General features: G+C 43.6%; 1 protein-coding gene across 1 annotated transcript in view; it reads left to right on the top strand.

Moving 5' to 3' along the window:
* The first annotated feature begins 3,991 nt into the window (after positions 1-3,991).
* Positions 3,992-27,106, top strand: part of CFAP74 (cilia and flagella associated protein 74) — a 34,426-nt gene continuing 11,311 nt past the window's right edge. The window contains exons 1-25 of the mRNA XM_087915017.1: positions 3,992-4,095; positions 4,587-4,756; positions 5,527-5,599; positions 6,513-6,656; positions 7,919-8,017; positions 9,219-9,323; positions 10,176-10,349; positions 11,065-11,175; positions 11,548-11,650; positions 12,100-12,257; positions 12,584-12,791; positions 13,474-13,644; positions 15,196-15,369; positions 16,380-16,498; positions 16,619-16,685; positions 17,002-17,091; positions 17,783-17,956; positions 19,094-19,247; positions 19,796-19,908; positions 20,744-20,866; positions 21,857-21,978; positions 22,616-22,744; positions 24,996-25,083; positions 25,233-25,406; positions 25,968-26,101. Coding sequence (XP_087771143.1) covers positions 4,645-4,756; positions 5,527-5,599; positions 6,513-6,656; positions 7,919-8,017; positions 9,219-9,323; positions 10,176-10,349; positions 11,065-11,175; positions 11,548-11,650; positions 12,100-12,257; positions 12,584-12,791; positions 13,474-13,644; positions 15,196-15,369; positions 16,380-16,498; positions 16,619-16,685; positions 17,002-17,091; positions 17,783-17,956; positions 19,094-19,247; positions 19,796-19,908; positions 20,744-20,866; positions 21,857-21,978; positions 22,616-22,744; positions 24,996-25,083; positions 25,233-25,406; positions 25,968-26,101 — 3,119 coding nt within the window. The 5' untranslated portion in view covers positions 3,992-4,095; positions 4,587-4,644. The remainder of the gene's footprint in view (positions 4,096-4,586; positions 4,757-5,526; positions 5,600-6,512; positions 6,657-7,918; positions 8,018-9,218; positions 9,324-10,175; positions 10,350-11,064; positions 11,176-11,547; positions 11,651-12,099; positions 12,258-12,583; positions 12,792-13,473; positions 13,645-15,195; positions 15,370-16,379; positions 16,499-16,618; positions 16,686-17,001; positions 17,092-17,782; positions 17,957-19,093; positions 19,248-19,795; positions 19,909-20,743; positions 20,867-21,856; positions 21,979-22,615; positions 22,745-24,995; positions 25,084-25,232; positions 25,407-25,967; positions 26,102-27,106) is intronic.

Genomic DNA, 27,106 nt, shown 5'->3' on the forward strand with positions numbered 1-27,106 from the left:
TGTCTCCAGCTCCATTCTCAGGGAATGAGAGAGAGAGAGAGAGACTTTTGGCTTCATGCAAGGAAAGCAGCAGAAGTCTTTCTCTCTCTCCCCCAAACTCCACCAGAAATGAGTCTTTGCCGGCGCAGCCTCTTGGAGCAGGAGGCCTTGCAGGGTCCCAAAGACTCATTTCTGGCAGTGTTTGGGGGAGAGAAAGAAAGACTTTTGCTGCTTTCCTTGCGTGCAGCCAAAAGCAGAAGAAGAAAGAAGTGGAAAGAAGCAGGCATGGGCTGGCTTGGTGGGCGTGGTGTGTGGTTTGTTGCGCGTGGCAGGGGGAGGATACTGTATAAAATCTCCATTCCCTCCCCACTCGTTATAGGTGTCTTAAAGTGAGGACTAATAGATTGAGAAACAGTTTCTTTATCAAGGCAGTAATTGTCTTGAATCAAACAGTGCATTGGTGATTTATTAATGTTATTGTTATTGTTGTTGTTAATAATAATAAATACTTTGTAGTGTGATTGTGATGTGGTGTTTGGGGCACTGTGCTGGAATAGCTTTCAAATTTCATTGTATTCGTGGAATGCAATGACAATAAAGGTACCCTATTCTATTCTATTCTCCTGGGGGAAGGTTATCACTGGTTCTCCAAACTACTCAAAATTTCCGCTACCGGTTCTCCAGAACTGGTCAGAACCTGCTGAATTACCACCTCTGCCCAGCACCATCTATCGATGCAACTATTTCCAGCTATATACAACCCAACAGTGCCCTCCACTGCATTTGCAAGTGAGACATTGACATCGGTTACTTCCATTTTCTGGCTCTCTAAGAAGCAGGAAGAATGAGCAAGGAACCAACATTGATTTGATTCCTCCAGTAGGTACTGAGAGAGAGAGAGAGAGAGAGAGGCCAAACCACAACTCACTAGCCTAGCCTTGCCTCAGTATGTTGTGCAAAGTCAGCTAGTTCATGGTGCACCCCAATAACAGGGTTAATTGGATCAAATTCCTTACTTAAAAATGCAAGGCTGAACCAGTGCATTCCACCACTGTCTTCTTATTAAGAGCTTTTAAAACGGAATTGTTTCTTCTGGTAGGAAGTGAAAACAGCCAGGGGTGAAGACTATGCCAAGCTGGTGTTCTCCTTGCTATGGAGGTTCTCCAAGGAAGGAAGATGACCTCTTCCAGGTGGAGCATGTAATTAAATCTATATGTCTGCTTAGATGTCTGTTAAAAGCCTTCAGATCTCCTGAAGGAAGGTGGTCTGTCAGAACGGATCCTATACAAAGGGAAATAAAATAGCTGACTTAAGTTCAGCAGAATGGCAGGGAAAATGTTTTTGCCCCATGCTTGTGTGGGCGGAGGTGTAGGGAGTGTGAAATCCAACTTCAAAGCAGCACAAAAGAGCTGTCATTCAAACGAAACAGAAGAATTAATTTTTAGAGGAGCTGCCAGCTCTAAAAATAAAATAAAAAAGAGTGGAGGGCGGGTAGAAGGAGCCAAAAGGAACAGCTCAGAGAATTAGAGCAATTGGAGTCTTCTAAATAAAAATGTATCTGAATGTTTTGAATTGGGGGCATTTTTTTTTTTTTTTTAGCAATTGGCAGACAGTTCCTTGCCAGCCGGTTGGCAGACTAATTAAAAACGTCTTCATACTGGTGAGAAAATTACTGGTGACCAGGTTATTTGCTTATTCCTGCCATACTGTACAGATTTCGTTCTCCTTAAAATATGCCAGCTTGAGCAAAATTCGAATCGCACTGCTGTCAATCAAAAAAGGCCTGGAATTAGGAGAACCAAAGAGTCTTTTCGCCATGCCCCTGTTGGGAGACTGACTCGGAGGAAGAGGAGGAACAGCCGACAGGGAGTGGGAGTGTGGCTTCGGAGGTTGTGGAGGAAACTGGGGAAGGGCACAGTCCGGCTGGGCATTCAGAGGAAGACCCAGGCCCATCTCCTCTTCATCCTAGGGCACGCAGGGAGGAGAGGATAAGGGAGAAATATGAATGGCGTGGTCTACGGGGGAGGAAAGGGCCCTGATCCCCTTCATGGGCTGCAGCTGTGAGGACTGTTTAAAAGGAGAAGCTGCACGTGGCTCAGTGCTGGAAACAAAGCGTGAAATAATTCTAGTCTTTCCGTTCTTATCTGAGTTCTGACGTCTTTCCCAGTGTGTGAATTTCGATATCAGTGGACATTTTCAAGCCCTTATCCTGCCTCGTCTCCCCAATTGCTTCAGTGTGGTTTGTGTTGTTTTTCTATTTATAATTTATATACATTTTGAGTTGGGACGGAATTTCTTCCTTTTCGCAACTGTTTGTGGGGGAGTTTTTTCTCCAGTCAATGATAGGTGGAGCTTTGAGGCCAAGTTGAAGGAATTAAAGGGGCTTCAGCTGTTTTTGTGACTTCGTTGCTTTTGTATTTCCCCCAGGTCATCACATACTTTGTGGTAACTTGTAAGAGCAAATGAAAGAAAACTGGTGCCTTCTATTTGCTTTGGACTACCACTCCCATACTCCACTGGTCACATTGGCTGCTGCTAATGGGAGCAGAGGTCCAAAACATCTATACAGTACAGCTAGTCCTCGACTTATGACCACCACTGAGCCCCAAATGGCTGTTGCTAAGCGAGACATTTGTTAAGTGAACATTGCTACGTTTTGCGACCTTCCTCCTCACCGCTGTTAAGCGAATCACTGCAGTTATTGAGCCAGTCACAGGGCTGTTAAGCGAATCTGGCTACCCCATTTGATTTTGCTTGCCAGGAAGTCGCAAAAGGGGATCCTGTGACCCCCCCGGGGGACATTGCAAGCATCTGAATTTTGATCGCTTGACTACAGGGATGCTATAACGGTCGTAAGTATGAAAAACAGCCATAAGTCACTTTTTTCAGTGCCGTCACTAAACGAACCTAAGGATGGAGTTGCTTCTCTGTTAGGACCAGCCGCAACTATGGAGACAACCACAAGAGGGCAGAAAACATTTAGGGTTTTTTTTTTTAAAAAGTAATCTCTCCCGCCATCTAGTGGTCACCTGCATTTTTACTCTCAGTTCTGATACCTACACAATGTCCTACACATTGGTAAAAAAATAAATAAATCAATACACCAAATACAAATTAGGCGGATATGACCTCATTGACGATCCTCACTCTGTCAAGGACCTTGGTGTACTCATATCAAATGACCTAAGCACCAGAGCTCACCGTATTTTTTAAAATTTATTTACTTATTTATTTATATTCATTTTATTCATTTTGTCAAAAGCTTACAATACAATAGAAAAAAGAAGAAACATAAGTTTAAATATAAGAAATAGGAACTAATAATCGGGGACAATAGGACAGGGACGATAGGCACGATGGTGCGCTTATGCACGCCCCTTACAGACCTCTTAGGAATGGGGTGAGGTCAATAGACGCTGGTTTGAGGGTAAAGGGGTGTAACAGCATTGCCAAAAAAGCATTCAGAGTTATAAATCTGAGATTAGACAGCCATTTGTCCGGAATGGGATAGATTTAGAATCTTCTGCTCGAGCAAAGGGTTGGACTAGAAGACCTTTTAGGTCCCTTCCCATCCCTGCATACATTCCGTGTTCTTGTCCTGCAATTGCTTTTCTTGCAGGCTTCTTGGGAACGAGCAAACGCAAACCGGTTTTGCAAAAGAAAGCAACCAGACTCCTTTAGAAGTTACCTGCCCCAGGCTGGTGGCGGGGGGAATCGGAGCGGCCGCCGCTTCTCTAGAGCCTTCACCCCCCCGCCCAGACAAACACAAACCGCTTGGAATGTACCACACGCTCCTTAGAAGAGGGGGAATCCAACCCCCCCCCGCCATCCCGGAACATCCAAACTGAGCAAGCCAACGCTTTCTAATTTGCAAACTTCAAAGCGGGGTGGGGGGTGGGGGGGAGAGGAGGAAAAAAAATATCTTATTTTCCCTCCTTCCGAGAAAGCTGGAGTCCCGTCCCCCCCATCGCCCCACCTCCCGTCCGGCTTGTCTTTTCCAGTTGGTTGTGTCCGTTGCCTTAGAAGCTTTCCCAAACGGACGGCTGGAGAAAGTGGTTAAAAACAATATTAAGGGTTTTTTTTTGCTTTGCTCCAAGACTTCGCGAGCTGATAACCGTAAGCGGAAGGGAGCGGGATTGAATCTGTCTTCCCAAAAGTTTGCATTGGCCCTGTAATCGCTGGTATTCGCTAGGTAGCAGCGCTTTTAAAAAAAATGACAATAAAGGTTATTTCCTTATTTGACTTGGGTTGGTGATGACATCCCTGGGGGTTCAACGGATGCCTTGGAAAATCTACCTGGCTTTAAAAAAAACAGTAAAAAAAACATTGTAATGTCTAATAATGCTTGAGGGGGTTGGACTAGATGACCTACATGGTCCCTTTCAACTCTGCTAACCTGCATCTCTATCTGTACCTGTAATACTGTCTCTGAAAAGACAGCTTTTTAACAAATGTCTAAGAATAGGAATACGTGAATGGGGAGCGCTGAGATTTTACTCCCAACTCTTAAGAGTAAAAAGATGGTCAAAAACTTCATAGGACTTATCGCTGATCAGGAAGGGAAACTTTCATGTATACTGTTTCAGTTTATTAATATTATTTTGTAGCTAAACACCCTTTGAGAGGAGGAGAGCTCCCTCCCCCACCCCATCCCAGATTAGCAAAATGGAATACCATAATTTGGAAGAAGACTTTCCCTCCGATTTATATCCCATCGTAGAGGGAAGCAAGGAAGAAGAAACAAATATATTTGAAGAACTTGAGCAAGACATGGAAGGTTGGAATGACTGTTTATCTATCTACCATCTGTCTATCTATCATCTATCTATCATCTATCATTTATCTATCTGTCTGTCTATCATCTATCATCTGCCATCTATTTATCTCTCTCCCTCTCTATCTATCTATCTATCTATCTTTATCTATCTATAATCGACTATCTACCATCTATCATCTAATCTATCATCTACCATTTATCTGTCTGTCTGTCTGTCTATAATCTATCATCTGCCATCTATTTATTTCTCTCTCTCTCTCTCTCTATCTATCTATCTATCTATCTATAATCGATCTACTATCTACCATCTGTCTGTCTATCATCTAATCTATCATCTACCATTTATCTATCTATCTATCTGTCTGTCTATCATCTATCATCTTCCATCTATCTATCTATCTATCTATCTATCTATCTATCTATCTATCTATCTATCTATCTATCTATCTAATATCTATCTAATATCTATCCATCCATCTATCTATCTAATATCTATCTATCTATCTAATATCTATCTATCTATCTATCTATCTATCTATCTATCTATCTATCTATCTATATCTATCATCCTGAAGTTCCTGCGTGTAAAATTGTCCCCCTGTTGACACCATATCCCCCCTTTTCTTCCTCCAGTTTCATGGAGCGCTGACCTTTTAGCAGCGTTAGGTCCCCGGTCTCTTGTCTCGCAAGGTTTTCTCAAGTCAGAGGGACCAAACCTGTCGGCCTTTTAACAGGGAGGGAAAAAATAATATCTTCTGCTTTCCCTCTAGATGAGGAAGTGGAAGCTCACCCAGCCGAAGAAGTTTCTTTGGAAGGAACAGAAGCGGCTACGGATATTAGCAAGTGAGTCTCCGTCCTACAACAGTGTCCAAAGTTACAACTGCACTGAAAAAAAGTGACTTATTATGACCGTTTATCACACTTTATGACCATCGCAGCCTCCCCAGGTTCATGGGATCAAAATTCAGAGGACTGGCCACTGATTCAGATATATAATGGTTGCGGCGTCTCCCCTTTTTGCGTTGTATGTATACTGTGTATATAGGTACAATGACAATAAAGAATTCAAGAAAGGAGAGCAAGAAGGGCCACCTGGTCTATGGGTTAGCTGTCAGGGGTCTTCCAACTTGACAGCTTTAAGACTTGTGGACTTCAACTCCCAGAATTCCTCCTCCTCCAGTCAGGTTAGCTCAGGAATTCTGGGAGTTGAAGTCCACAAGTCTTAAACTGGCCAAGTTGGAAGACCCTTGGTTTAGCTTATGGCATTCCTCAATGTATTTATTTAATTTATAGGTTGTCCCTTATCTGTCTCAGGCTGTTCCTTGATGTCGCTAACATACTGTCAGTGTTCCAACTAATCAACTCCAAACCAATAAACTTCGAGGCAGACAATGCCTCAAAGTTCCATTTTATATGAGTTGTCATATTGGCACATCTGGGAAAACCTGAATCCGAGATTATCTGTGTTTTCTCCTTCCCAAAAGAGAAATCCAAGATCCATCCACTGCACCCATCAGTCCATCCCATGGCCCAATCGAATCTTCGGCCCAACTGGAGACATTCCCCCCAGTCACTCCCCTCCAGGTGCAGGGAAACTTGTCCTTGACTCTCTGAGAAAGGAATGTTGTTGAGTCTAATCTTCTACCTCCCTATGAAATCTCCCCCTTCCAAATTCCCAGGCACTGAATGTGGCAGCCTCAAAGCTTCCAAGTAAATAATGGCTCCCAAGGCTGACACATACTTTTCTAACCATCAGGAAAAGTTCAGAAGGATTCCCGGTGCCGAACCAAGGACGGACCATGACCTACACAGACCGAGTTCGTGTGCTCAACTTACGACGAAACCTGAATCAGCTTGACAGTCTCACCAAAGAGAAAGAGCTGCTCATTCAAAAAACAAGGTCAATTTTTTGCTTCGTAGCATTCTGTATCTTCTTTCTGTTTGATCTTCAGTGTTAAGTCAGCCGTTTTATCGACAGCTGGGAAAAAAAGAGGTAAAGATTAGGAATATAATTTGTATTGTTAAGCAAACAAAACAACCCAGACAACACGATGTTTATTAAGCACTAATTAAATGTAATAGTAGAAAATTAATAAAACTTTATTTAAAACAACAACAAGGTCAGTTTCTTCACCGTTGTCTTCCTTTTTCTGCCATGCCCGTAGCTCAGAAATTTATTTGGGCTCCATCTGGAAGACGAAGCAGATGCTAACAAGGAAACCACTCAATTAACTTTCATCCCCAAACAAGCCAAAAGACGTCGAAAGCACCACATCAAAACCAGCACATTGATTCCCTTGCAGGCAGTCCTCGACCTAACGACCACAACTGAGTCTGGAATTTTGGTCATAAGTCATCACGGCACCACACAACCAGACTCAATTTTACGACTGTACGACAGTTGTTCAGCGAGTTGCTGTGGTCCTTAAGCAAACCCCACTGTTGTAGGTCAGAATCTAATGGGAATTTTTGGCCAGAAAGCAACAAAAAGAGTTGCAAAATGTATTGTGTGACGTTGCAACCAGACATAAACACTAGCCAGTTGCCGAGGCCCCAAATGCAATCTCATGACTGTGGAAGAAGCTGCTGCAGTCATAACTTTGAGGACGGGTCCTAGGCATGCAGGGAGGAGAGGATGAGGGAGAGACGTGAATGGCATGGTCTACGGGGGAGGAAAAGGCCCTGATCCCCTTCATGGGGTGCAGCTGTGAGAACTGGTTAAAAGGACGGGCATGTGTACGGGCCAGTGCTGGAAACGAAGCGTGGAAATATCTCTAGTCTGTCATTCCTCTCTGAGTTTGGCATCCTTCCTAGTGTGTGTTCTGCTATCTGTGGACGTCTCCAAGCCCTTATCTTGTCTGGTTCCCTTAGTTGCTTCAGTGTGGTTTGTGTTTTTACTCTTTATGATTTATAGGCAGTTTTAGTTTAAACGGTATTTCCTCCTTTTCGTAACTGCTTGTGCGGGAGGTTTTTTTGTCTCCAGTCAAGGATAGTTGGAGCTTTGAAGCAAAGCGAAGGAATAAAAGGGGCTTCACCTGTTTTTGTGACTGTGGTTTTTTTGTATCCCACCCTGGGTCATCACAGAGTGATACCACAGATGTCCAAAAAGAAACAGACTGCGCCAACCGCTCCGGCTGAATCCTGTTCTCCTCTTTTTTTCAGAGAAGAGTTGGCGACTTGCCACGACCGACTGGACATGCTCACTGACCAGCAGAAGGATGTGGAGAAAGAAATTGAGAAGGAGAAGAAGGATGGGAACACGTATGTAGTCAGTCGTCCAGCTTATCAGCAGTTTTCTTCCCCAGGTGTTCCCAAGGGGGTGAAATTGGCTTAATTCAGCTCCCTTTGGTGGCTGGAAAAAATCCCTATCTGCCACTTCTTTGATCTCTTCTGTTTAAAGGTATTTAAGGAATTAAGGATGAAGATCTTTGATAAATAAAACAGAGTTATCTCCAGATACCGCAGCCAGCTACAGGAGGGGTTAACCTTCTTCTGGGTGTAGGCCGAAAATAATAATCATTTATTTCTGATGCCATCTTTTATCTGTCCCACGAGTTATTAGGGCATGAAAGTAGCCTTTTATTCAGAGAATCTAGGTCCGTGCCATTGCTTTCAAACAAATCGCTTTTCTTCGCTTCTACCTCCAAGGCAAGAATCTACCCAGGAGACTTAGAACCAGCATTGGGGACAAAAAAATTGTTCCCCTTCTCCCCAAACACACTCCTTTCGTTCAGTTTAATCGCAAAGAAATGGCTATGGTCCATTCCCTTCCCCTCTCTTCAAAACAAAGTGTTGGCTAAAAGGTTCTTGGGATGCAAAGTTCTTATACTGGGATCAGCCAAGACATTAAGGCAGGAGCCCTTATAGAATAAAAGTCTTCATTGGCCAAGTGCGATTGGACACACAAGGAATTTGTCTCGGCGCAAATGCTCTCAGTGTACATAAAAGAAAAGATAGTCAATAATAGTCATAGGGTACAATAAGCCATCAAATCATACCAGGAAACAGTCAATATAAATTGTTAGGATGCAGGCGACAAGGTTACAGTCCTACAGTCACAAGTGGGAGGGGATGGGTGATAAGGAGTGATGAGAAGATTAATAGTAATAGTAGTGCAGACTTAGTAAATAGTTGGACAGTGTTGAGGGAATTATTTGTTTAGCAGAGTGATGGCGTTCGGGAAAAAACTGGACAAGCTCTTATTTGAAGTTCTGCCTGTCAACTGGTGTAGAGGTTTTGAAAGAGACTGAAAGGGATTCTTTTAGAGTATAATTGAAAAAAACAACAACACCATTCCATTACTATAAACCTCTGGAAGTTCAGAAAAACAATGGCCCGAACTCCTCCGGGCTGCGGGATTGTTTCGCCTTTGTTTACGTGCTGACTTTTAACAATTCATTATTTCCAATTTCCTTCCTTTTTTCTCTTCCCTCTTCCTCCTCCCCTCCTTTTAATGGCTCAGCGCGGCCGTGTCCCGCCTGCAGGCATTACATCGGCGCCTGTGTACTGAACTGGGAAACGAAAAGGGCCTTGAATCCAAAATCACCGCCGCCTTAAATGAAAATGTGTAAGTGGAAGCAAGGGAACGGGTCTATAAATATGCAAAAGGTTATTCCAGATTTTCCAATTGGCAGCATCTAATTTAGATGATGATGATGATGATGATTCCAAACGATACCGATAAGGATGGAGAGAAAAAAATAATTTTGAAGAACTAAATAGAACAATCTTGAAGGATATTCGGGAAGGGGAAAAAATGCAAGAATAAAACTGAAAATGTTACAGGAATCTAGAAGCGATGGGAGTTTTGGATTGCCAGATTGGGAGCTATGCTATCTTTACTTACATGGGTAAAAGAATGGATAAACTTGAAACACAGAAGATTATTACTGTTGGAGGGACACGGCCTCCAATTCGGATGGCACCATGTTACTATATTGCTGACTTTTCTTTAGGAATTCAAGCTGTCACTTTAGTGTCCCTTCCCCTGTTTTCCTCCCCTAATGAAAACTCGCAAGGGAGTTTTAACCGGAGAGGAAGCAATTAGCTTGAAGCCGCCCTGGATGAGGGTAGACTCGAACCCATATCTCCATAGCCGATGCCCAGTACTTTCACCACTACACCACCCTGGCTGGTTGTGTTGGAAATGGGTTGATGTTTCTCAACCTGCTTGGGATTTCCTTGTGGTCTTTCATCCAAGGCCTAACCCGGTGCTACTTGGCGTCTATGTTTTGAGATCAGTTAAAGTTAAGTAGGGCCCTAAATGCCAGGTGAACAGTGCAATTTTTGTCACCGAGGAATGCAAGGGTGAGGGTTCTGGGGCCAACCAAGGCCGCTTCCAAGCTTAATGTGGATGGAGGGCACCAACTGATAAGGAAACTGATAAGGTTGGAAACTGATGAGGCCTCCCTTTGCAAAGGTTCGAAATGTGGAAGATTGAAATAGAGCAAGGAAATTTCGCCAAACTTCGCAAGCAGCTCAAAGTGGACGAGGCAGAGCTGGATCAGCAGCGCCGAGACCAAGCGGAGGACAGGCTCCAGAAACAGAACGAGTTGGCCCAGCTCTTGAGCCAGAAGTGGCGGAACACCAAGAGGTAGGCTGGATTTCAACCCCCTCTTAAAGGATGCTTCAAAATTTCCACTAGAGTTCACATAAAGGCAACCGGAAAATCAGGAGATCCAGACAGTTCAAATGGGTGTAAAGATATTTTGTAAGCTTGAGCTCTCTACAAGAATCTGAACTACTAACAGCCAAGGGAAAGCAGCGGGAGATAAGAATAAGGACTTTAAGGGGGGCTGGGATTAGATCTCTTGTGGGAGCGCAGGGATTCATGACTAATGACACGTTTGACCCCTCCCTCCCTCAAGCTCGGCCTAACAGTTTCCCCATGATCACTTCTTGTTTTCCAGAAGTGGATCCGTGCCTCCTCCTCTGCAGTTGTGATTTTGACTGCAAAACACCATAGAGCATAGATAGAAGGGGCTCAGGTGTGTCAGCTTGGAGCCCCTAGGCTGTGCACGATGGGAGTTATAGTCCCGAATAAATATCTATGGAGATTCTCAATCATCCAGGTCACAGTTGTCCCCAAAGTGCTCTTACAGTCTAAAACGTGTGGCGTAAAAAAGAAATGGGGAAGGGGAAGGAGGAGGAAGATGGCAAATTTCAGCTTCATACCCCAACCAGGAAAAAAAAAACATCTCAGGAACCCTGGACAGGATGACTTAATGAGAATCCTGCTTTTTCTCTCTCTCTCTCTCTCCCTCCCTCCCTTCCTCCCTCCCTCCCTCTCTCTCTCTCCCTCTCTGTAGAAAAATCCAGGAAGCTAGCATGGCTTACGAAGAAAACCTGGCCACCGTGCTGGAAGAGTCTCAGAGAAACCACGCAAAGGCCGTCCGGTTTCTGAAGGAGAGTTTAGGAAAGTATGTCGTTTACTTCCCCCGCCCCGCTCTGTTTTTTCCTTACAAAGAACACAAGTGGTCTGGTGGTCCATTCACTTTTTTGGATTTTCCTTCTCCAATCTGTGGCTCCAGATATCTTCAGCTCCAAAACAGACAGTAGTTTAAGAACCACAAAATAGTGACTTGGTTAGGACAGTGTACGGGTAGTCCTTGGCTTGCAATCACAATGGAGCCCAACGTTTATGTTGTTAAGCAAGGCATTTTTTTGAAGTGGGTTTTTCCCCGTTTTATGACCTCCCTTGCCCCAGTCGTGAAGTCAAACGGCTGGCTTTGCATCAATCCCTTCACCCAGATGGATCAGGCGTGAGCGACTCTTTTGTGCTTTTCCAACAGGGTTCGTGAGAAGGAATCGGCAGAAGAAGCGACCCAGCAGGAACACTTGCAAAAAAGGATGGAAACGGTGTTGTCACTGAAGAACAGCATCAGTTCGAACCGGGTGAGGACTAGCCGCTTGAGAAGGAGAACCTGCCGCTGCTTTTACAATAAAGCTTTCAAAATTGGGCCTTCTGGTTTCAATTATGTTCCAGTGATGTGGGAAGAAACCTATCCCGGTTGTTTCCCCGCAACTTTTAGCCTTTAAAGAAGGAGTTGGATAAACTTGTATCGGTAACACAACACCACTAACTGTCAGGATTCCAGCAGTTACCCCAATTAAATCATGAATCTCGAGCCAAACTTCGAAAACTTCAAAAGGACTTATTGGGAGTTAACATGTCCAGCACTGCCTGGGTGTCTGAGACACATCATTCACTGTCACTCTTGACCCTAGTTTCCCCCCACCCCCTGGGTGTATCGTAATTCATATTCTCCAATGGGACACATCCATAGCCCAGAGTCATCAATCATGTTCTCCAGTAAGATTTTTTTTTAATACTCTTGGTCTAGGAAAACCTCCGAACCCGTCAAACTCTGAGCAAATTGATTGGATTCGATGCTGAAGAGCAAGATCAGAAAATAAAGGAAGCAATTCAGGCCGAAGGACACAATGTGACTCGGGAATTTTTTTGCCAGAAGCGACAAATTGAGTTTGAAAAGCGGAAAAAGTGAGCTGCTAATTTTCCTGAAATGCCATGTTGATGGGGGGTTGGGAGTGCTGATAAATTAACAGCTTTATGGGTTATTTCCTCCTAAATCCTTGACAGGTAAGACCTCCGTTGTGACGGATCCGTTGTGCGAGGGAGGATGTTTCAAGGGAGGATGTTTGCAAATGCAATAAGAGCGCAGTTCGCAAAAGAAAGCACACCCTTTCCCTTCTTACATGTATTTTTAAAAGGACTAGCAGATTAATTCGTTTGGGCTCAGAGATCAGTAGTTTCCCAGGTGTCTGTCCCCACCTTGTCTCCACTGTCTGCCATTGCATCGCCCACAGGGAGTTTCTGGACCAACAGAAAACGAGGAAAATCGAAATCGTCGCTCGGATTTTGAACGAAGAAGCCCAGGCGGAGAAAATAAAAGCGCGATCTCGTCCCCAGAAATCGAAAGGCCCGGATAAAATCTCCGACGCCATTAAGTGGCGCATGAAAACGTGGCGTTACATTGAGGAAACCTGTAGCGATAAGGTGGCACCTGTCCCACAGGTGAGAGCATGTAGGGAGGGCTTCTCGGCGTTGGTAAAACCTGCTGGGCCTGTTGGATTAGATCAAAATCCTTCTACTCCTTTCCTTCAATTAGCACCTTGTAAGATTCCATGACAGGGGTCCCCAAACGTGGCAACTTTAAGACTTGTGGACTTCAACTCCCAACTCTAAGACTTGAAGTCCACAAGTCTTAAAGTTGCCAAGTTTGGAGACCTCTGTTCTCTGAAATGGCCCAGAACGGAAACTCTACTAATCTGAACCTCAAGTCATTTCATCACCGCAGACATCAGCTTGGACAGGCCACGTAGAGAGGTGTGTACCTTAAATTTATTTCTTTTTTTCATAAATAGCAGATTTAAATGAGACGACTCCGCATGGCTGTTTCTTGGTTTGCAGGTCCCAGCGCTAAAGATGAGATATACTGGCCTGTAAGCCGAAACATAGTGACTTAGTTCTATCTCGGTTTGTTCTTGAACAAATGTTCTTGGCAAGGAAGCCATTTATTTGGAAGTAGTGATGGGTCTGTTCCCAAATTAACCGAATTTGGCATTGTTGGTTTCTGGGAGTTGATGACGAATTTGATGTATGTTTTTTTTTCTCTCTCGTAATGTTTCCAAGATTTTGTGACTCATTCACCTGGACCAATCACCCTCTGACTTTTCACCACTCTCTTCCACGTCAGAAACCTTGGCGCAGCCCGTCGATTTCCCCCTCGCTGGACGACAAAAGTTTTAACGCCTCTTGCGACTTCCTCCCCGAAAGCACAACCGAAGGCGAACAGGAAAACGCGGATAATATTCTCGCAGAGCCTGAATTTGTGGGGATCTGGGACCAAGAATATAACCCGTTGCAGGTACAGATCCATTTTTCTGTCTTTACTCGTAGGGTTGAGCGCCAGTTCCATTCTACCAAGTGGGTTTGAGGCTTCCTTGTGGGTTTTTTTTTTCCTTTCTTTTTTTTAAAAAATCTGCCGTTTTGTCCAGTTAAAATAGAGGTCTCCAAACTTGGCAACTTTAAGACTTGTGGATCTCCAACTCCCAGAATTCTGCAGGTCCACAAGTCTTAAAGTTGCCAAGTTTGGAGACCCCTGAGTTAAAAGATCAGCTTGTTAACCTTGGCGTACCTGGCCTCAGCTCTTCTGCAGCATTAATCTCTCAACCTCAGGCTGAGCCATGTTCCATTGATGTTGACTCTTAACCTTCTCCTCTTCTGTAAAGTTGTCCCATTCCTACTGTAGTCAAGGCTTCAAGCTACCATTCCCCCAGTTTCAAACTCAGCAGGGGTCTAGCCTTTTCTCTCCTGCTGACAAAATGGACACAAGGCAAGATGCCAGCGGTGCCTGTTTTTGCTCTTCCCCACTTGTTTCCTGGGGGGGGATGGCAAAAATGCACATTTACCAAGAGACGAACTCAATCAGTCACCCTTCTCCACATCCCTACTTAATGTGTTTTTAGGATAACACAATAACAGACTTGGAAGGGACCTTAGAGGTCTTCTAGTCCAACCCCCTGCTCAAACAGGAAATCCTATACCATTGCAGGCAAGTTGTTGTCCAATCTCTTCTTAAAGACTTCCAGAGTTGGAGCATCCACGAGTTCTGGAGGCAAGTCATTCCACTGGTTAATTGCTCCAACTGTTAGGAAATTCCTCCTTAGTTCTAGGTTGCTTCTCTCCTTGATTAGTTTCCATCCGTTGCTTCTTGTCCTGCCTTCAGGGGGTTTGGAGAATAGCTTGACTCCCTCTTCTTTGGGGCTGCCCCTGAGATATTAGAAGACGGCTATCATGTCACCCCTAGCCCTTCTTTTCATTAAACTAGAGGTTGGTATGGGGTCTCCTCGTTGAGTAAGGTCTTGGATCTCTTCCAACCTTATTATTCTATGCTCTGGGTTCTAGATTTAAATAAATTCTTTTTTTTAACATGTCAGCTAGATCAAAGAACTGGCGGGCACCAAAAGACACCGTGATGCCAACCCCTACTTTAGCTGAAGAGAGAGAATCTTTTTATTTAAAAAAAAAAAAGACAGAAAATAAATAGAGAAAGCCACCATTTTCCGGCAAATCTGCTGGTTCCAGTCCTTTTGAATCAAATAGCAATAGCAGCAGCACTTAGACTTATATATCGCTTCACAGTGCTTTACAGCCCTCCCTAAACAGTTTACAGAGTCAGCATACTGCCCCCAACAATCTGGGTCCTCATTTTGCCCACCTCGAAAGGACGGAAGGCTGAGTCAACCTTGAGCCTGGTGGGATTTGATCTGCCAAATTGCAGGCAGCCGGCAGTCAGCAGAAGGAGCCTGCAGTACTGCACTCTAACCGCTGACACTCTCTAAATGAAACGTTTCCTTTATCAGGCTGCTTTATTTTATTACAAGTCCTTTTGAAACCAGCGTTGCTTATTTCTCAGGTGCTGGATGACAAAATTGATTCCAAACCGCTCGGCGTGTCGAAATTTGAAAAGGACATTTTTGCCAGGAACTTGGAGAAGCTACATGCTGGAGTCATTCGCAAACACCGCGTTTGTGGGCGTGAGTTCAAAGGGTGTCCTTTTTACAGCAAACCGAGCCTCATTCATTTCAAGGTAAGTTATGACTCGGTCAACCGCTTTCACGGCATAGGCCGAAGTTTGGGTTGGTTGAATCTGGGCTAGGTCTGGTTCTGTTTCTTCTTGCGGTGTGCTAACCCAAACCGTTGGATCAGTTGATGGTTTGGTCCCATTGTGCAAAGCTAGGAAGTGAATTCGTGATTCAACAGATTGATTTACGCTGAATGTGTTGTCAGTTTGTGAGAAGAGGAATTGCCTTCCTTGGCCAAATTAAAAGGTTATGATTGCAATGACAACAACGCGAGCATTTTAAAGAGGTTTAATCCGACGCTATAACTTAGTCTTTGCTAACTTAGATGCCCTCTCTGTATGTAAGGATCAATTCCTCAATTCCCCAGCCAGCATATTGTTGGTAATTCAGATTTTCTTAATACACATTTGGAAACTATCTACTATCTACATTTGGAAACTATCTTCATCATCCTTAAATGCCTTCATCCATTAAAGAAGGCAAGCTGGTATGTAGCCAGTATGCTCAAATGTACAAATCTGCCATTGTTTTAAAATATGTTTTTTTAAAAAAATGGAATACACCAGATTCTTATACTGCAGGTGTGCTTTACATTGATAAAAAACGTTTTTAAAATTCATAACATATTAAAATACAGTTGGGATTATTTGCTTTTGTGTTAGGCATTTCTCCAGAATGGAAAAAAGAGGAAATTCTGGTTTTAACTCTGATTATTCATTTTTTAAAGAAATTTTAGAAAAAACCTGAAGAGACTGTTGCCCATTTAATTAGAAGAACATTTTTAAAAAGCCGATCGGAAAGTAATTTAGAAGTATTTAATTGATTAAATGTTGCAATCTTACCTCTGACCCAAAATAAATGCATTCCATCAAATCGAACGCTCTCCGGTTTAGCAATTGTGTTGCACTGATCAAACCATCCTGCTTTCCGTGACATTCTTCATTGCACTTTTTCTAAAAAATAAAATATAAAAAAAATAAAGCTAATCTCATCCTTAAAAAACAAATATTTCCAGGACTTCGATGTTGGAAAAACCTATAAAAAGAAAGTGACTTTGATCAATGCCTTCTACAGTATCAACTACCTTAAGCTGGATGGCGTCAGCGAACATCTGAAAGATTTTTTCACTGTGCTGTAAGTCAGTATATGTTACTCATTCAGCCAGGGTTTGAGGATTGTATGGCTGGATTTTTTCCCCTGCTTTCATTAGAAATGCTGCCACGATCCGGTTCTCTCTTTTCTTTTCCCTCGCAGCTTTGATCCCCCGGGCCCGATGTCTTCAGGAATGTCTTATGAAGTTGGGGTGATCTTTAAACCTATGGTAAGAGACGTGTGTCCACTCCGCCTGATTAAAACCGGCAACCTTATTTTCTTTAACTCCAGTCTTTCAGGTGCAGAGAAACATTTTCCAGCCTTCACCATTTTTGTTGTTGTTAAATGATTTCAGAAGTTCAGCAGAAAGGGCTACTTTGAGCCTGGGAAAGTGGGAGGGGAGAATTTCTTGGGCTCATTTGTGGTCATAAGTTGAGGACTCTTTGTATACAGGAAGAGAAATGATTTATGGTTTATGAGATGAATTTCTCAAGTCCTTCAGATGTTTAATGGGCTGATGAAGATATCTGCTTGTTTTCTTTCAGATAAATGAAGATCTTAAAGGAGAGGTCACTTTTTTATCCCAAATTGGATCCTTTTCCATTCCCCTGAAGTGTTCGACCAAGAAGTGCGTGGTAAGTCCAGATTTTGCCTTAGGATCGGAGAGGAAAATTCTATCTTGCTTTGGTATACTATATACAAGAGCAAAGAGGGAAAAATACATTGCAATTCATTGTTGGAATATATTTTTATGCAACAACTACAGTAGTATTTAGCCAGTAGATGGTAGTGTTTACAAGTTTGCATCTATGATATATACTCTGTCCTTTTTTGCTGTAGGTAGACTTTCCTGTTTCCTGTTACAGTTACAGTACATAGATGAACAGTAAAACACATGGTGACTCTACTCTTTGTTTGCTCTGTGTGGTGCTGCTATCTGTAAACAGAATTTCTAACAAAATATTAGCAGGAAAAGAGGAGAAGCAGGAAGAGGTCTGGGAGAATTCAAATGAACAGTAGCCTAACAGCATTTCAGTAAATAAATTACACACTATTTTTCTTCAGATACATCCACAATTCATTTACTCTGTAGCCAGACCTGTATATTTGGAGAGGAGGCTGCTGTGCAATGACACAAATGATGTAAGGATACATTATTTGATTTGGATGGCAGGCATCACACTAAGTAAAACCACAAATGTTTAAATCCTTTTTCACACATGAAAGGAAATGCCTTTTTAATATTTTTTTTAAAAATGAAGGCAAGCGAAAGAATACCGAATACTGAACACAGACGCCTTCCGCTTTCTCTTTTTTTTTTCCCAGCTGTCCCTGGATAAAGAGCTCATTGATTTTGGCATGCACGTGGTCGGGGAAACCATTTCACGCACCATCACCTTGACGAATGACGGGGCCCTGGGCACACGGTTCCATCTCCGAAAATTAGGTGGCACCGAGGCTCCATGGGCGGCAGTTCCAACGCCTTCCACCGAGAAGCCGGTAAATCTGCATTAACCTTTTCCGTTCATCGGCCATTCTAAAAATAGCCAGTTAATAGTCCTTTTTCCCTTTCCCCCACATCTCGAAAGGACCGGTTTCAAGGTCCTTTCTGCCTGCCTGGGAGCTCTTTCCAAAGAGTTAGTCCTTGCAACTTTGCTCCCAACTAAATAAAACCGTCTTTAATGTCATATTTTGGTGCCATTCTCAGCTCCTTAAGTGGGGCATCTCCCACCCAGAGGCTTGCAGTGAAGCCGAAAGGGATCGGTGGGAAGAGAAAGAACGAAAATAATTTAGAATAAAAATAGTGAAAACAGATTTTTTCCGAGGAGGTCTCTTTCCTGTATTTTGGACTCAAGTGAAAAAAATGATCTGGAGCAGCGTTGGGAAAGCTTGTGCATCCGTTTGAAGGATCACATCCATTTTCACAGCAAAGAAAAATCAAACACAACCAGATGCATTTGGGATTTCCTGACCTTGGAGGACTTTGGGTGGCCGTTAACTTTTGTGATTCTGGAATCAGAAGAAGCAAAAAAAGTTTTGCTGCTGTTTTCTTTGTAAGATTCCAGAATCTCTAGGCAGTAAGAGAAGATGCTCCCCCTCCAAGTTTGAAGTGATGTGGAAATCCCAAATTTTACATTTATTCTTCCTCTCCTTCAGGCCATGCAGTTTTCTTTTTCTTTTTCTTTTTTGCTTGGTTAATGCAGTAGGCTCAGCCATAATCTAGTTTGTTGGATTTAGCTTAGCACTATTTGCACATCCAAGCCCCTGTGGCTTCTTAATAAACTATAAATAATTAAGTAACGGCTTGGTACAGCTTATGAGCAGAATTCTATATACGTATATATTTTTCCCCCATCTCATTTTTGGCCGTGTGCCATTTCCTAACCACTTGAGCAAACGTCACCAAGGTAAGGGGATATTTTGGGCCAGAGGTTTTTGTGTCTGACAAGCCCACCCCCCATTCTGCGATGGGAAATGTTTGGCTGATGCTCAGTTCAAGCAACCACCTTCTCCCATCACAATGGGACGTGCCAATCCAGCCTGGAGGCGCACAGCCTCTAACCTGGAGGGTCCATCTGGGGAGATAATTGGAATTGGGACTGTTTTCAACGAAGCTTCTCGTCCTTCCCATGTTAGGTCAACACTGCTGCCAGTGTATTATTTAGCACAGAAAAAAGCAGCTACAATACGGGAGGTGACGCCTTGTCTCTCTCCCGCTCTGAAGAAGTTATCCACGACACTGCCCCGCTGGAGAAACTACATAGCAACACCACCGCGACCACCTTGAATGGTAGGGGGCTTACTCTCCTTCATTGCCAAAGTGCACTGGTTAAAGCATAGAAATCCCAAAGGCCCCGAGTTCTAGTCCTGCCTTAGGCCAGTCACACTTGTCTCGGCTCCGGGAAGGAGGCAATGGGCAAAGCATTTCTGAAAAATCTGGCCAAGAAAATTGCAGGGATTTCTCTGGGCGCTTGTTGGCAACTCTTAAAAAGACCATAGAAATGTTTCATTTAGCGGACAGCTAAATTTTCAGAACTCTGGACAGATCATGATGGCGAAGGATGGATCTTACGCTCCGACAACATTGGGCTACCAAGGTGATCATCTAGGCATTTCAAGAATGCCTTGTTTTCTCTCCACTTCCTTTTTCTGGAAGCTAAAAAGACCAAAGGAGTATCTTTTTAGCTGACACAGTCACTAAATGAACTGTTGTAAGTTACGATCTGCCTGCACATCTATTAAAATAAATAAATGTATAGATCATTGGGGCCACGCAAGGTTTTTATGATAGGCGGTGGATATAACGTCTCTTGATTCTCCTCCGTTTCCTTTTCCAAGAGCCACAGGCGGCAGCGGAGATGGACCTTGCTGGAGAAATCTCACCGCATTCTCCAGGTGTCAGCTCCGTGGATGACCCCCCAGAAGACTTCTGTGAACTAAAGTTGGGCAAGGTAACAAAGCCATGGAGGACTTGTTCGATCTTAAGGTGGCATTCGCGGATGGATCCAGGTTGTGTGATTCCCGAGTGGGCAGTTGCCAGGGTGGTCTATCAAAGAGAGATCCAGCCTAGAATGAAGGAGAGATTTTCTGACCATCATCATCATCTCCTTTTTATGACCCCATAATCCCTTGCGGGGTAGAGTCTGGGCCACTGAATGGAGATGAGTGTTTACTGGCCGGATGCCCTTCCCTGTCGCCAGTGGAGTTTTTTTTTTAATTCAGCAGATACATTCTCATTGTGCCCAGAGAGAGAAATATCTGCCTGTACCTAGGATCAAACTCACAGCCTCCTGATTGTGAGGCAAGAGCTCCACCTCTAGGCCACCGCACCACTCATTTCCATTCCACAATGGACCCCCCAAATTTGAATGGCAACTGAATGGAGCTGAGTGTTTACTGGCCGGATGCCCTTCCCTGTCACCAGTGCTGAGTTATATTCAGCAGATATATTCTCATTGTGCCCAGAGAGAGAAATATCTGCCTCTACCTAGGACCAAACTCACAGCCTTCTGATTGTGAGGCAAGAGCTCCACTTCTAGGCCACTACTCAAGAGATTTCCTGACAGTGAGAACGATTAATCGATGGAACAGCTTACCTCTAGAAGTTGTGGGTGCCCCAACACTGGAGCTTTTCAAGAAGAGATAGGTCAACCATTTGTCTGGGATGGTATAGGGCAGGAGTGAGGAACTATATCACTTTATAACTTGTGGACTTCAACTCCTAGAATTCCTGAGCCAACTATGCTTAATTTCCAAAGAAACCATCTTTGATTCTTTCTTCTGCAGGTAACCCAGGGCGATATCGTGCCCTTCAGCTCGGTCAAACTTCAGATTATTTTCACACCTGTAGTTCCGGGGACCGTCCAGGCTGATTTTGAGATCATCTTTGAGAACCCAGATTGCAAACCAGTGAGTGGTGGGATTCATTCCTCTCCCCTCCCCCTGCCACAGATACATTCAGAACGGAGCCAGCAAGTGTCTTTGTGTCACTGTGTGCTGCACAATGATGACAGTGACGTTACCCTTTGCTCTTCCTTTCTTTGCTCTGCTCCCAGCCCGGGTATTACAAAAAATGAAATCTGAACGTCGTTTCCAATCAGAGTGGGAGACGCAAATTCTCTCCTCTTAATAAATTAAATAAGCATTCTTCCTTCTGGATGGGTAAAAAAAATTCCTATCGTGGTTTCTTGGTTCTCTTTCTGGCACCCAGAGGCAAACAAATGAACTCAAATAGCAATAGCAATAGCAACAGAACAGAACAGAATAGAATAGAATAAAATTCTTTATTGGCCAAGTGTGATTGGACACACAAGGAATTTGTCTTTGGTGCAAATGCTCTCAGTGTACGTAGAGTAGAGTAGAGTAGAGTAGGGTAGGGTAGAATAGAATAGAATAGAATAGAATAGAACAGAACAGAACAGAACAGAACAGAACAGAACAGAACAGAATAGAATAGAATAGAATAGAATAAAATTCTTTATTGGCCAAGTGTGATTGGACACACAAGGAATTTGTCTTTGGTGCAAATGCTCTCAGTGTTAATAGAATAGGATAGGATAGAATAGGATAGGATAGGATAGAATAGAGGAATAGAATAGAATAGAATAGAATAGAATAGAATAGAATAGAATAGAATAGAATAGAATAGAATAGAATGGAATGGAATAGAATAGAATAGAATAGAATAGAATAGAATAGAATTCTTTATTGGCGAAGTGTGACTGGACACACAAGGAATTTGTCTTGGTGCAAATGACTCTCAGTGTCCATAGAGGAGAGGAGAGGCAAGCAGGTCGTGTGAATCCCTTTTGCCACCTAAAGTCAGCGGGAAGCCAGATGCACTGAACAATGAGTGGGCCCCTCTGCTGGACACTGAGTTTTGCATGGATTCACCTTCAGCTGCAGATTGGGGTCACAGCCGTCGCCATGGCCGTGCCCGTCTCGGTGTGCAATCCCACCATCGACCTGAAGATCTGCATGTATGATCGGCTTTACCAGGACTGCATCGTGGTTCAGAGCCGGTGAGCAGTTTTTAAGTATATTTCCAGCCTGATAACTATGCCAATTTTTTAAAAGAAATTATTTGAACGACAGGCGTGCAATGCCTTGAACGAAGCATCATTTTAACAGGCCCCACAAGGAATGGTAAAGTTACAAACAAACAGGGGGGCTCGGTTTCCGAAGAAACGGATCCCATGTGCGCAGTGTTCGCTTTTTTCCAAAAAGCGTTGCTGACACACACACTAATTTCCACCTTTCTTTCCTTCCTCAGCTTCAGCTGGCAAGATGTTCTGAGCCTCGCTATTTTTAATTTCCTCGCCGTTTTAACGTTCTATTTTGGATGCGAGCAAATAGGATCGGCTTTTTAAAAATGCGCGCTAGGTTTTCCTCTTCTCTTTTGTTTCCTCTGTGTGTGTGTGTTTGTGTGTTTAACAACGTCTGTTGGAAGCTGCGCACATTCTCATTTCCTTACTAAGACTTTAAGGTGTTTCTCACAGTTGGAAGAGAATGAAAATGTGATCTCCAAAAGTCAGCTTACAAAAAAAACCGCTGACAAATATTTGTCGAGTCGTAAAGTGGAGCAGAATTCACCAAACAAATGTCTGACTTAGTAAGATAAATTTGGTGCGCTCTGCTCTCTTGCCTTTCTCTCTCCAGAGCGACCAGTGCCCTGCGCCTGAAGTTCGAAGTTTGCAAAGAGCTGGCTAGCTATGTGGAGCTGCTGCCCAAAACAGGGTACATCCAGGCCCAGTCTTCCTTCAACGTTCAGCTGAAATTCCTGCCAAGGTAAAGGGATCCACTGCTTCCTTTCGCTTCGTCCCGCTTTCATTTCCCCGATGCGTTTCCTTCTCAGCCGCCGCTCTCTTTGAGGAGGGCCTGGGTTCCAAACCCGACTTCTTTCGTCACCCCGTTTGGGAGCAGGCCTGGAGTTGCGATGCCACAGGAAGGCTGAAAAGAGTGTCAAGGTTTTAACTTGGTGAACCCAAGGGATTCCACACTCTTTCCTTTTAACAGCTGCCTCACTTAGCAAGAGACACTTCAGGCTCAATTGTGGGCATAAGCCGAGGATTACCTGTATATAAGTAATAATATATAGGTTATATTATATATTTTAATATATATAGTATATAGTTTATTAAAAGAGGGCTGTGAAAATATTTACAGACCCCTCACATCCCAGACATAAACTGTTTCAACTCCTTCCCCCAAAATGACGCTATAGAGCCCTGCACACCAGAACAACTAGACACAAGGATGGTTTTTCCACCGAACGCCATCACTCTGCGAAACAGATAATTCCCTCAGCACTGTCCAACTATTCACAAAGTCTGCACTACTATTACTATTAATCTTCTCATCACTCCTTATCACCCACCCCCTCCCACTTGTGACTGCATGACTATAACTTTGTCGCTTGCATCCTTATGATTTTTATTGACTGTTTCCTCGTATGTTTTAATGGCTTCTTGTACCCTATGACTATTATTAAGTGCTGCACCTTATGATTCTTGACTCTTTACGAATGTACCTTTTTTTTTTAATGGACACTGAGGGCATTTGCACCAAAGACAAATTCCTTGCGTGTCCAATCGACACTTGGCCAATAAAAAGAGTTCTATCTATCTAAGTGCAACTCTCGTTTAGTTTCACTTCCATTCAGGGAGGGGCAGTTAGAGGCCATGTGGATTTAAGCATCTTTTCGTCTCCACTTGAGTGAGGACCAGTTGAGGGGTGAGTGGAGATGCCAGGATATTGGGGAGCCCTGCACGGCTCCATCCGTGTGGCACGGCGCTCCCACCGAGAGTGACTCAGAATTGCTGTGAATTAATTCACATCAACGTCAAAAGAAAACAGATTGCCCAAGATGGGTGCCTTAGCTAACTACAGCTGGGACCTCGGAAGCTGATAATTGATTAGCGTGCAAGTTTTAAGTTCTATTTATAGCCAAGAGTTACTGTCCTGAAAACAGAGCAATCTCTTGTTGCTGTTGTTTTTAAAAAAAAACAGCGTTTAAATATACAGCGTTGGCTTATCTTCTATTTAATATCACGAGCTGACAGAAGGATTTCCTGACAGTGAAAAGCAGTGAAAGTATTGTCTTGAAATCCCCATGCAGAATTGAGGGTTTTTTTTAAAAAAAATATCTACTTTGCCACTCAATCAGACTAATAATTTGTGCTACAAAAAAAAAAAAGGAGAAAATTATTCTCACGTATCGTGGTTGTTAGGATATATAGGATATTCAGATCCTTTTGGATAGGCTCAAATCAAAGCACCATGTGCGATTCAGCCTTGCTTTTTGTGAGTACCAGGTGGAATACATCATAACTACATGTCATTGGAACCCAAAAAGATAAGTGTCTGGGTTTTACAGCACAGTTTGCAAAGGTCCTGCAAAAATCCTTCTATTGGCTGAAAGAATTAAGCGTTTTCTAGCCTCTAGAAATAGGTTTTCCTTAAATTCTCAATACAGATAGGCTCGAAAACAAAACCAATCCATTCCTTTAGCTGAAAATGTGTCGTTGAATATTCATCCAAATGGTATGTTTGCTCTTTAGAGCTTTATCCAGCAGCTCAAACTAGCAGTAAGGTTCTTAGAATAGAGTAGAGGTGGAAGGGACCTTGGAGGTCTTCTAGTCGAGCCCCCTTCTCAAGCAGGAGAATCTATCCCATTTCAGTCCAGTCTCTTCTTAAAAACCTTCAGCGATGGAGCCCCCACGATTTCTGAAGGCGAAATTATTCCACTGGTTGATTGTCCTCCCTCTTAGGAAGTTTCTCCTTAATTTCAAGGTTGCTTCTCTCCTCGGTTAGTGCCCATCCGTTGCTTCTTATCCCGCCTCCTCAGGTGCTTTGGAGAACAGCTTGACTCCTTCTTCTTTGGGGCAGCCCCTCAAATACTGGAATGCCGCTGTCATGTCACGCATGGGTGGCGGAGAAATTCTGGGAGTTGAAGTCCACAGGTCATTAAAGGGGCCAGATTTACCCAACCCCACTTTAGCCTGGACCCCCCACCCGCCTCCTTTCTCTTCTTTTCCAGACTCGGCCTTTCGAAAGATGCCAAGAAGTACTTTGATGCGAGGACACGAGTTCTAGAAGCGCCCTTGATTATCATTGTTTCTGATCAGGTCAGCCTGGCCAATCTTTGGCTTGTTTCGCTCTATAAGACCAAACCCCAGGTCACGAACCTGGATTCTTTGACCCTCCGTTCAAATGGAATATCATATACTGATCACGTGGGTGTCCGGCTTCATTTTCCGTTTTTTTTGTTTCTTAGAGCAAGCCGGTTGAATTCAGCATGCACGCCATCCTGACCACCTCGGATCTGGAGATCAACCCAAGCGACGTGGATTTTGGATACTGCTCCATTTACGAAGCTGTGCGGACAACCATCACCGTCACCAACAAAGCGATTCTGCCGCAGGAGTTTGGTTTCGTCGGACTGCCGAAGGTATAAAAAGATCCGCTTGCTTTTTGTCCCAAGTTGGCCTCCCTTGGAAATTTGCAGCCCGGGTGAGAATTACGCTCAGCTGTTTACGATGGGGATATTCTGGTTTGTGTCCTGCTTCGAACGAAATCTGCATCAGGAGATTTCATTTTTTTGTACCGTGGGCAAGCCGGTAAATGCCTGTCATGTCTCTTAATGCGATTCCATCATAATTTCTGAGGTTTTAAACTTCTCCTGGAAAGGAGCTTCAAAGCATATCTATTGTCAGAGCCACGAGGACTAGTAACTTGGCTTATTTAGAATTGGAGGGGGTCAGCAGACATCCACAGTCAATACAGTATTCAAGGTGTTTGCTTTTTCGCTTTGCGATCTCACTAAATGTAGAAGAATGCTGAGAACCAAGTTTAAAACAACCCTTTCGGTAAGGATAAAATACCTGCCATTTATACCTTAGAAACAACAGGACATTCCTTTTCATTTAAAAATAACAATAACAACAATAATAATCGTCCATTTTCTAATACTTTTCCTTGGTCATTTTTTTTTCCTCCTGATTCTGGAAAGTTTGTCGAAGTCCAGCCCAATGATGGGTTTGGGGTGCTCCTACCTCTGGAAAGCTTGACCCTGGATGTCATCTTCAAAGCCAAGAGGGCGAAAGTGTACAATTTTGAACTCATTTGTAAGACGGAGATCAACAGGTATGGGGGGGGCGGAGTCTGTCTCCGTTGCCAATTCCACGATGTCGTTGGGCAAAAAAAATATTTTTGGGAGACACTGAATCGGAGCAAGGTCCACTGGAGGTTCAGCTAGCCCCAGCTAGAACAGGAGGACTCCATATTTAGCTTCTGGCCCTGGGTCAGGGAGTGGGTTAGATGACCTCTGGCAACATTTCCTGCCCTTCCATCCGATGCTTATTTATTTGAACCCGGTGCCAACAGCAGCACTTTTTGTTAACCTGGGTTCCGAGCCTTTAAAGAGAACAACAGTTTTCCAATTTTCAGTGGCTCGAGTCTCATGATATGTACAAGTTGTTCTTATTGGTCTACGGGTAGTTCTTCACTTACGACCGCAACTGAGCCAGAAATTTGTGTTGCTAAGTGAAAAAATCTGTTCAGTGAGTTTGTGAGGACCCCGGGGCGTGGCACAAAGGCAACACAGTCAGATAATCAGTAGGAGGGGGGGAAAGGGGTTTGAAAGATCAGCGCGGCCGCTTGCAAACCAAAAACGCATTCCATAAATGTTTTCAAAGATAGTAACGAGGTGACTGAAGTTTCTGCCGCGCAAAATTCTAACTGGAGAACATGATTGATGACTCTGGGCTATGGATGTGTCCCATTGGAGAATATGAATTACGATACACTCAGAGGCTACGGAGGGAAAACCAGGGTCGAGGGTGACAATGAATTATTGTGTCTGAGTCGGCTGCACCCAGGCAGTGCCCGACATGTTAACTCCCAATAAATCCTTTTGAAGTTTTGGAAGTTTGGCTAGAGACTCATGATTTAATTGGGGAGTGACTGCCAGAATCCTGACAGGAATAACATCCAAATAGGGGATGTCTTTTCTGTTTGTAGATAATTCCTGGTTGTTGTTGTAATCGCTCCGCAGACAGAAGAAGACAAAACAGTGTTCAAACGTGGGAAAACAAACTGAGAACAGCCCCAAACAACTGTCAATTACTGTCATCGTTTTTTTTCAAAAGT

This window comes from Pseudonaja textilis, chromosome 18 (assembly GCF_049901715.1).
Source record: "Pseudonaja textilis isolate UNSWEBS1 chromosome 18, rPseTex1.2, whole genome shotgun sequence".
Taxonomy (NCBI): domain Eukaryota; kingdom Metazoa; phylum Chordata; class Lepidosauria; order Squamata; family Elapidae; genus Pseudonaja; species Pseudonaja textilis.